This window comes from Cucumis sativus, chromosome 1 (assembly GCF_000004075.3).
Source record: "Cucumis sativus cultivar 9930 chromosome 1, Cucumber_9930_V3, whole genome shotgun sequence".
Taxonomy (NCBI): domain Eukaryota; kingdom Viridiplantae; phylum Streptophyta; class Magnoliopsida; order Cucurbitales; family Cucurbitaceae; genus Cucumis; species Cucumis sativus.
The window spans coordinates 28,320,859-28,332,276 of record NC_026655.2 but is presented as its reverse complement, the minus strand read 5'-3'; the positions used below and the strand labels follow the sequence as shown (position 1 = coordinate 28,332,276).

The window sequence follows — 11,418 nt, the reverse complement described above, 5'->3', positions numbered from 1 at the left end:
GAATAAAAATAATTTTTACAACAAAATTAAATAACATACCTAAATGAAATTATTTTTACAACAAAATTGTGTATCCGGTCTATGACTTAGTTAAATAATAATAAAAAGTAAACATACCTTTTGATGACAAAATCAGAATGCAAAACGAGAGGGAAGGATGACTTTTTTCATGAAGCCCAACTGTGAGAGAGGCTCTTGGTTGTTGATTTTTCGTGAAGGATGAAAAGATTGCTAAACTTTTATAAAGGGTTGAAGATTTTCGTGAAGATCGAAGAAAGAAGGAAAAATGAAAGGCAGAAGGCAAGATGGAAAGAAGAAGCTCAACGACTAGGTTTTGAATTAACGAAGTCGTGCACTCTGTATATGACTTCGTGCATGCCGAATAAGTGTAGCAGTAACACTACAGCCGACAAGTTGACTGCTACAAAGCATACACATGACTGAAGTCGTGTACCGGGTATACGACTCCAGTCACAAGTTGTGGACTGAATCCACAACTCCAATCAGATTTCGGCACGTAGACTGTCAGATTTTTTGCCCTTAATCTCAGTTAATTAATTTTAATTAATTAATTAATATTTTGATGACAACAAATCTATATTTTTGTTGAAAATTTTATTATTTTGAATAGTCCATAATGTAGAGCTTAGAACAATAAATCTGACGCCTCTTGAATCACCCAAATCAAAATTCAAACGAAGAAAATATTGCTAAAAGAAGCTTAACAGAAAAATACCCGAGATGGTGACATGATGGCGAAATAATCAATTTGAACCAATTAGAGAAAATCGCTTGAAAAAATGGAGAAGTAACATATATGACTTTTGCTTTTGTTCTATATTGACTTTTAAAAAGAAAATGAATTTAATATTATTATTTATCTTTGTATTTGACTGACTAGTTTTAAAAAAGAGCGAGGAAAGTTGTTTTATTTGAACTTTTAACAATTTAAATCTCAACCATTAAATTTTCTTTTAGTTATGTCCAATGACCCAAAACGATTTTAAATTTCAATATCATTCCTCTCTTTTTAAATAACTTCATTTTCTCCCTAATTTTTAATAACTTTATTCAACTTTACAATAGTAAAGAAAGTGCAAAAGTCACAATTGTTATTCTCTAAAGCTTTCAATTTTTATTCTTTTCATCTTGTCCTTCAGAAAATTATTATTGTATTGTGATCAGAATTAAATATTGAGAGTTTTAAATTATATACTCACTCTTTTATCTTTTATAGAGTTTTCTTTGGTGTAATTTAAACCCTCAACATATTGTAGCGGTTGGGTTCTAACCCGTGGAAATGATTCAGTTTATTTTTTAACATGAAAAAGGAGCAAGTAGCGATTCGGCTCTAATCCATGGAAAGAGTCCATAAGATTTTCAATCAAAATCTCAAAGAGGTGCTTGAAAAAGTGGATGTAGATCGAGTTTGACCGAATCACTATAAATTAAGTGTGTCTTCTTGTTTAACTCTTTTCTAATTACTTTTGTATTTAATTTTAGTTACATATTCTCGTTGGATAAGTTTGACTCCATATTCTTTTTTTTTTTTTATCAAACTTGTTATTTAACATAATTTAGCTAATGTTTTGTATGTAATTTAAAAGTTATCAAAATAGTTTAATTTAAGCTTATTTGGTAAAAGGTTTAATTAAACCTTATTCACTCACTCTCTCTAGAGTTGTCATATCAATCCAACTAGACATTTACTCAATCTACGATTTAACAAAACCATGTACTCTGTACAGAACTTCGCTACTCTATTTATTACATTAGTTTTTCGTCCACCTCATTTTTTTTCAATACTTTTTAATACATCATTAAAGAAAAAAACTCTAAACTAGTTAAACAAAAGAGAAATTGCATCAATTTTTTTTAGAAAAAAACAGTTCATGACATCTTTTTTTCTTTTTTCATATTGCGACGATGACAAAATTAGTAATATCAGAAAGTAGTCATAGGCCTATTTGAAGGATATCAAACGATAATCGTAGAGTTATCAATTTTTAAATTTGCTACTTTTACAACTTAGAAAGAAAATGGATTGACATGAATCTTATTATCATAAATAAAATTTATATTTTTGCGAGACCCCGTAACAAAACCCATATATTGATCATTGAGGATGATATTTTTGGCCTTTACAAGTTGTTTTACCATATTATAACTTGATGTGGTGGGCTCGGTTAGTTTAGGAAAGAGTTACAATTTTGAAAAAGGTTTTGGCTATTTGTATTAAGATTTTTTTTGGCGGTTGAAGGGGTGTTGACACATGAAATATAAGGTCTTTGTGCACTTTTTGAGCCACAAAATAAAGAAGAGAAAGTGAGACATTCATTTGGGGGTCGTTCAAAGTTTCGAGGTTCAATTCAAGGGGGTTTTGATGTGTTCCATCAACTGGATTTACAATGATTGCAAGTGTTTCCCTTTTCTTCTCTTTACTTTCTTTACTACTTCATGAGTCATGAGTACTAATAAAATGTATTACTTCATGAGTCATGAGTAATATAACAATGTATAAAACTATGTTTGTAAGGTAAGACTAAGTGGCTAATTAACCAAAAGGTATTAATGAACTTCTTTATGGATTATTTAAGTTAATGTTTACTAAATTCTATGGATTACGAATTTGAATGGTTTCTAATATTATTGTACTTATCACATTGATTGGTGTTGGTCATAAATTAAATATTCAAATAGAAAATTGTATGTTTAATTGAATCTATAAAGAAAATATAATATTATATAATTATCAAACCAGTCATGTCATTCACACAATAATTCATATAAATCATTGCATGGTTCAAAGTAAATTAAGAAAATCAAACATATCCTTGAAAACCTTTTATTTGTCACTTGAATTCCATACTACCTTTACTTTTCCCTTCTTTTCTTAATTTTAAAAATGAATTTTGCCTAAAACGTTTTTTCAACTTCGGGACAAAAGGCTAAAGTTTAGGTCTATTGAACCTCTAAACCCTAAACCATAAATTTTAATTTAAGATGTATTTTATTTTGATTCGATAATGATGCCAAAAACTTAATGCCAAAATATTTGAGTAAGCTTGAATGCAAGTGTCAAGTTATTGGATAGTAGAAAAATGAAGTGTATTATTTTTTAGAGATCAAATGCATGCCCACGTTATGATTAACTATTCTAGAAATTGTTTCAATTTTATATAAGATTGAAGACGTAAAAATTTTGGACTTTGCCAACATAAAAAATTGTTAGAAAAGATATATATTGTGCCAAGACATTTTTATTACGTGAACACATTCTCATTTCGGCCAACAAAATATTTATGTAGGCAAAAGATTGTGCGATCTTAATACAAAAGTTTTAGGTTGGTCTGTCGACGTTTATTTTATTTGTTTGTTCCCCTATCGTGTGTGGATAAATAGTTTATAATATTTGTCAACATCCTGGAGGTGACCTCATTTTTTAACTCCACATTTTACTTTTCTCCCCACTTTTATTCTTCATTACTTTTACCCGCACTTTCTAAAACTCATATTCATTATTCCCCAGATTTCTCTCTTGTATTTCCTCTGTGTTCTAAAAAGCCTTCCTTCACTCTATCTCTCCTCTCTCATCACTCCCACTCTCATGAACTCATCTCCTCCGTGGCCGTTCCCATGCCTCTCCCCTCGCCCACTATGCCTTCAACCGCCCCCGCAGCTTCAATCACCATTGTACCTCCGCGGTTTACTCATTCATCTCTTAGTTTGCTCTACACTACTGCAAGCTTTAAGCATCTCTTTTGTCACTCAAACGCAAAATTTTATGTCTTTTGTTTCGTCTTGATTTTGGTTGGATTTTACATTTTGAAAAGAACCAAAATCTTTAAGGTAAAATTTTGCAATTACCAATACTAATATAGGTATCTTATAGGGTTATTATTGTGGAAACTCAATCTATAAAATTGTTTCATTTTTAATTTTGCAATTATTATTGCTTACATCTTTATGTGTAGACGGAAACTCATCGGTGCTTCACAAGTAACCGGAAATTTTCTTTTTAAACACACATGTTATACATATTTTGATGTAAATTTTGATGTAAATTGATAGAGGTCAAACATATATCAACAGTAATTGAGATGTATCACCTCTTTTATTGTCGAGAAGAGTTAAAATCTTTATATTTAAAAATTCATACCATAAATATTATTGATGTTGACCTAAACCATAGATTTTTTTAAAATTTTAAAACTAAAATAAATTTACTTTAATCCTTCAAAATGAAATATTAATAGAATATATTTATATTTGTAAGCAATATAAATATACAAATAAAAGTAAAGCATGCATAAAGTAAGGGCTCCTCTTCCTATCCCTTATTTTTCCACTAAACAAATTCAAAAGCTATAAACCCAGCATTGAAATTAAAATGTTTAAACAATATGGATCAATTTATGGAATTACCATAGCCGGAGCCTCCAGCCAGTCCCCCACCGCGGGTGGTGGAGCTGCCGTAAACATCAGCAGGATCAATGACCGGTGACGAAGTTGAACCGCCATCTCCAAGATGCAAATTCGACATCATCGGAAACCCATCTCTAGCTTCTACTCCATGGTCGTACAAATAACCTTTAAAAACATGGCCGCCGATCTTAACGACGGCTTGATATGCATATTCATTCCCTCCGCCGCTAGTGCCACCCTCCACTGCTGTTACCCGCACGCATTTGAACACCGCAGGCGCTCGGATTTGTTCCGGCAGCTTTTTTGCCTTTTTACTACTCATATCAGCGGCTGCATTGTTGCTTAAAGTTAACACAAAACAACAAAAACAATATATATTTTCCATCCTCTTCTTCTTTAGCATAAATTGAAAGAATAAAAGTTTATTTATAAGTTTGGTTCTGCAAAGTTCTTCCTAATCATTTTATATTAAAAAAAATTACAAAATTTTATGAATGTTTAGATTTTTTTAAAAACAAATTGACTGTTTTAAAATCTAAAATTAAATTCATTAAATATAAAATTCAAAAATATATTTTGTTATGCTTTTTTTTTACTACATATAATAGTGGTGGGAATTGAACATTTCCCCCTCAGACGAAATTCGTCCTAAACTCTAAAACAATATCAAACTGATTATTTACATAATTTGAAAAACAAATATATGAATTAAAATCAAATAGAATATAGCTTAAGTATCATATATTTGTATCTATTATTCTTTTTAAGAAATACTTAAGGTATATGATAAGTTTTAAATATAATAATAAATAGCTAATTAGGTTGTTTTTGTTAGTATTATTTTGCCTCTTAATACTCATCCTATGCTTCACTTGGCAAATCTTGAAGCAATCAAAATATATCATTCATTTGTTGAAAGATAAAAGATAAAAAGTACCAAAAATATGTGTGCTAACCTTTTTTCCTTCTTTTTATGTAAGTTCAAATAACTAAACACTAAGATCAAAATGTAAACTCCATTTATTAACTATTTAAGCTTGAAATAATTTACTTTATTTTTGGAGAAAAAAAAACTAATAAATACCATTTCACATAGAAATTTGCTTACTTTATTATCCGCTATGTATAAAATTTCAAACAAAGTTCTAGTCTTCTACAAACTAAAAAAATACACTAAATCTTTTTAGACAATTTAGCCTATCTACATGTGACTTTATTTCAAATCAGGTGAATTTCATTCATTTTTGTGCTAACTCATTTTTTATTTGTCAATTTTTCTTTTATAAATAACATTTTTTAACTTTATAGATAGTGTAATTGAAGTAAAAAAAATGGATGCAACTCAAAATCCATGGTTCTTTTGGACTATTTTCAAAACAAAATATACCAAAATAATAGCAATTCAAATTATATTAATAACAATAGATATTGATAAACTTGTATCATTTCTTAGATTTTATAATTTATTTGTTAATATTTTAAACATCTTAAATAGTTTTTTTGTTTTTATTTTAGATGAAATATTAAAATAAAATAAGAGGGAAAGAGAGAGAGAGAAAAGAAGAAAATGACCTGAGGAAGCGTCAAAGCTTGGTGTTGGAGTATTTGAAGTGGAAGTATGAGAATTAGTAGTCGTCTGTGAAGCAATCAACCTCGGCTTCTTCCCGCCGGACGTAGACCCCGACGAGGTCCCACCGGCCGCTGCATCCGACGCTGCGCCCATCATCTGACGTTCTCTCCTTCGAGCTGCTGGCACCCACGTGCTTTTCACGTGAGTTGAACAATCAAACCCACGGCTTTTACAGCAGCTTCTGCACCGCCGGTGACTACAATCTTTCTTGGCTTGGTTCCCACAATCATGGCAAGTTCCGACCCCGGAATTCAAACTCGACCCACCTCCCAAAATCCCAAACCCATCTAAATTATTCCCATTGAATTGAATTCCGCCGCCACCGTCGTCGCCGCCACCACCACGGCTGATCATTAAATTAGCTTCTTCAATTCCTACACTTGACGGCGCGAGGCCTGAAAGCAGAGGCAAAACGCTAACGCCAACTCCGAAGCCTGAGGCCATGAGACCCACCATGTCCGGCGTCGGCGCCGGCGTGTGGTTATAACCGATGGTGAGGGGTCTGGATGAGGGCCACATCCGAGGTGGTGGAATGGTGGAGGCGGAATTGAAACCGAGGGAGAGTTCATCGGCGACGATGGCAGAGGGAGGAGCCACCCAGTCGGCGAAGGCACCGGAATCGGAAGGAAGACGGCGTGCGGCAGCCACAGCTGGTGAATCTCCGGCGGAGAGGAACAAAAACCCTAAATTAATTTTTCTATAAAAATAATCTAAATTTGATCTAAGGTTTACTGATGAAGCAACATGGATCTATGAAATGTTATTTATTTGGAAATTTGCAGAGAAGGAGAATTGAGAGAAAGGATGAATTTTGGTTTGTGAATGAATTTCAAGAAACACTAAAAAGTGGTTTTGTAGTTTTCAGAGTATCACCAGCAGCCATTAATGTCATCGCCAACTTTTTCTTTTTCTTTTCTTTCTATTCTTTTTTTATTACCTTTTTCTTTTTCTTTCTAAAAATCTTGTCACAATCTCACTTGTACATAATTGTACTCTTCTATACATTCGTATTATTATTTTTTTAAAAATATTTTTTGGACTCTCTAGTTTAAAATATCTAAGAAATGTTTGAGGTAATCAGATTATAGTCCTAGTAGATTGTTATAGTTGAGTTATAATAGCTTGTATTTAAAGTATAGATCATACTTTAGTTTTGATTATCATCGTATGTGAGTGATATGAATTATTTTAGTTTGAGAATAAAATAGTAAACTATGTAGCAAAGAATACAAAAATTATGAAGACGTGTAGCAAATAGTAAATATTGTAGCAAATGAATGGTTTTGAAATAATGTTTACTATAGCTCTTGAGAACTTTTAAACAATATTAATTGTAGCCAGAGATGATTATTATAATCTTGCATAACCCTCATCCCAAATGGCTCCTAAGTCTTAATATTATTAAAATGTTGATAAAATATGAGTGTTATTTATGAAAATAAGTTATAAAAATAAATTTGTATTAGTAAATAATATTTCATGAATTTTAAATTAAATTCAAATGTATATTATTTATATTCTATAGGAACATTTTGTTGTTTATTTTTTTATGTTTCATGGTTTTCTTCTTCGATATAATGGGTATATCAATTCATTCTTCATGTTGATATCTAGAATACGAAAGTAATACTATACTTTCAATAAATGTTAAATTTAGTTTAAGTGTTCATTTATTGTTGAATTAAAACAATTGGTATTGATTAAAATTTTTATTAAAATTTTTGAAAATATATTCATATATTTTATTTCGATTGCATCAATGTATTATTGTTATTATTTCACCAATTCTTTTTAAAAAAAATGGTGGACTAAATTTATACTTAAGATTTATTAAAAATAGAGAGATTTACATTGTACATACTTCAAAGTATAGATACCTCAAAGTCTGTTGATGATAAATTTTGGAATTTTTGTCACATAACAAAAAAACGAAAGCAAAGTTTATAGTAGAAATTATAAATTGGATGGAGTCGAGTAATTAAAATTTCTCAAGTTTGACCCAATTCCAGTTCACAATGGAATTTTGGGTCAAAGAAGATATGTTGAGTCAATCCCAATCCCAACAAGCAATTGAGTCCACGCGCATTTAAAGTCCATGAGAAACCTCTACAAATAGAGGTTTGACCCCTTCATCAAAGATTTGAAGAATATAATATAGTTCTTCTCAAATCGTGAAGACCGAAACTTTAAAGCCCTCTAAATATCTAAAGAAAGAAGGTTTGAAAGTCTAAAGAATATAACTTGTCTCATGTTTTGAAGATTGAAGGTTTAAAGCTTGGCTCTCGAGTTGTGAAAATTGACGGTCTAAAGTTGATTAGAAGATCAAAACACATACCAAAACTCTGAAGACTTAAGCTCTGATCCCATGGTCCAAATATTGAAACTCCCGCGTCTTGAAAACCAACACGTTGTGTCAGGCTCGTCGGATATTGGTTGAGGAATTTTCAACACTTTTCGAAGCGTCGGTGGAAGCCCAAACGTCACATCCAATTGTTCACCATTTCCCGATGTTGACACAGAGTAGTTGGGAATTGGGTTCGAAATTACTAATGCGTTTAGTGGCACGTCGGGCATTCCCCACAATGCCCGACGTGTACGTATGACGTCGATGGAAGCCCAAACGACACATTTAATTGTGCACCACTCTTCCAACATTGACACAAGGGCGTCGAAAATTCCCCAGGTTTGCCGACGTGCCTATCGACACACTGTGTTCCGACGTGTGCCACTGCGTCGGGAATTCCCAATTTCTTGTAGTGATATAATTTCAACATTAACAAAAAAAATTGAAGATAGATAACAAAAATAATAACATTATTCTAGATATTCTCAAAGTCAAAAGAAACACTTATTTGTTTCATCCGCAGTGCTAATTTTCTCTTTAGAAGTTTCAAATAAATCTATCACATCCAAATTAGTGAGGTTGGATGGATTAAATATATCATTATCTTGATAAGCACGATGAGCCTCTACATTTGAACCTTTATTTTGTGGAGTCTCCTCTTTATGATCATCGTCTGTGTGGCTCTTTTGAATTTTAGATGATTAAAACAACCACCATGAAAACAATTATTATTTCTTTCTCTGCCATGTCCACCTTGACCATAACCACGACCCCAACTATAATCAAAAATTAAAAAATTTGCTTTAGAAAATGAGTATTGAAGTTCCAGTTGGTCAAGATTCATGGTTTTTCATCAACAACTCGTTATTTTGTTCATCAACAAAAAAAGACATTAGATGAGTTCATAATTTTTTTAAAACTTTTCTCTCGATATTACTATTACAGGTGTGAGACCCATTCCTGAATAAAAGGTAATTTGGTTACACAATCGTATAAGAAAGTAAACGATCATGTAAGACAAGCTATATGATCGGATAAAAGATCAAACGATCATGTGGTTGGAGTCTAAATGGTCATACAAGAAAATTTAAGATCGTGTAAAAGGTTAAATGATCGTGTAGAAATCTAAACAATCGTGTAGGAAGGTTGAAGAAGTCCTTGGGGTTATGAATGTCAAATTATGGATTATAATTACTAAATCGGATGGGTGGTTTTCAGATGTCATGGCATGCGAAGGCTTAAAACTTAACTAAGCAGAAGCTGGAAAAATTATAAGAGTTTAAAGAATGACTAATCCAACTTAGGGTTAATATAAGTAAGGGAAGAAGACCAAAGGAGAGGATGATTACAAGATTTTAGAAAGAGAAATGCTAGAGGTTGATAATTGAGAAGAAGATCGAAGAAGAGTTCTGAACAAAGAAGAACTTAGTACTATGAGTGATTTTCCAAAATGTTTACAGATTTTCAAAGTTTTATTCTTTCTTATATTGATTTGTATTGATATTTCATACATGAATGTTCGCAAAGAGATTTTAAATGAAAGCTCATGTTATGTTTTATGTGTTTCAAATGAATGTGAAATTGTGTTCAAACCATTAGTCCTTTTTTCCATCAATGAGCTAGTTGTTATGTGCACATAATGAGTAAAGGCAACCATGGAGAGAAGGCCTGCATAGTGGAATGAGGTGGGACAATGCATAAAAGATGTGTTTTGCGCCAAGAAGCCTAAGCAACGAGGAATGAACCGAAAAGTCTCAATGATGTTGTTGATGAAAAGAACACGACAGTAGTTAATGCATAAGAACGGTTCGTGTCTATAAAAGGAATAAGTGAAAAAATAATGTGTATTTATGATTTAAAATGTGTTGCTGAATTTAGACAGTGAGCCTGTGTTTCAACGTTTATGAACTATATTCTCAAGGTTTTCAAAAGCATTACTCACTAAGTCTTTTGACTTACGTTTTAAGTTTTTCCTCCTCAGGTCGTATGAGGTAAGCGATCATTGAGGTAGTTAAGCGATCGTGTTTGAAAGAGTAAGCAATCAGGGCTAAGTGATCGGTCAAGGAGCTACGCGATCAGACTGGGAACCTAAACAATCGTTAGAGGCTAAAGACTTTGAAGACTTTCAACATTTCTTTGTTTAATTTGTGTTGAGAAAATTCGTATCATGTATTGTTCTGTTGTAAAAATGGTTGGGTTGGAATTAATAAGAGAAATTTACTGACACCAAGATCATATTCAAGATATAAAAAGTAGAAAATGTCTCCTCAATTATATATGCATCAGTATAATTTTGCCTCCACGTAACAACAATTTCGAACTAAATCTAAATAATAATTTAGAATTGTAATCACCTACTAATTTAAAATCTTATAGTTTCAAATGCATCCTTTTTAATTGTGAATCTTCAAGATTCATGGCGTCAAGATGCATCTCAGCATCAAGAATCGACCATGACAAATAATTTCTACTTTTAATGTTAAGAGCCATAAATTCTCTAGTTTTGCAATATTGTAAAAGCTATAGGTTGAATTGAAATCAAACATTAAACTTAAGAACAAGAAGTATAACACATTTTAAAAGCTACCTTAAAATCTAGGCACCTTTTTAAAAATATAACAAAGCAGTAAAATATTTACACGATGTAGAACAATTTCAAGAGTGGAAAAAGCTCAAAGACCCACAATGAAAAATACCAAAAATGCTTCAAGATTAATTGGCATCCAGCATGTGTAATATATTTGGGAAACGATCGTTTAGATAATTTGTTTATTTTTTCATACATAATCGTTTAGATTTGGAGCTAAATTTAAACGATTTTTTAAAAATATTTCCTGGTACACGATTATTTAAATTTGGATAGCCAAATCAAACGATTTTTTTGTACACAATCGTTTATATTTGAAAAACTATAATTTATATTTGGAACACAACGTTTAGATTTGATCGTTTAAATTTGGCTACCCAAATCTTAAATATATTTTACTTCAAGATTTTTTAGTACACGATCATTTATATT

The 11,418-nt window shown here is 31.6% G+C and overlaps 1 protein-coding gene across 1 annotated transcript; it reads right to left on the bottom strand.

Moving 5' to 3' along the window:
• Positions 1-4,235: 4,235 nt before the first annotated feature.
• On the bottom strand, positions 4,236-6,945 carry LOC101217349 (protein LATERAL ROOT PRIMORDIUM 1). Its single transcript, XM_011661862.2, has 2 exons — positions 5,998-6,945; positions 4,236-4,755 (listed from the first exon to the last, which is right to left on the bottom strand). The coding sequence occupies exons 1-2, from the start codon at positions 6,572-6,574 to the stop codon at positions 4,409-4,411; spliced, it is 924 nt and encodes a 307-aa protein (XP_011660164.1). The 5' UTR covers positions 6,575-6,945; the 3' UTR covers positions 4,236-4,408.
• Between the last annotated feature and the right edge of the window lie 4,473 nt (positions 6,946-11,418).

Excerpts from the sequence above, each read along its gene's own strand:
- LOC101217349 (XM_011661862.2), bottom strand. The coding sequence starts at position 6,574 with ATGTGGCCCTCATCCAGACCCCTCACCATCGGTTATAACCACACGCCG. Across the intron at positions 4,756-5,997 it reads AAGCTTTGACGCTTCCTCAG|CCGCTGATATGAGTAGTAAA; the intron begins GTCATTTTCTTC and ends GCAACAATGCAG.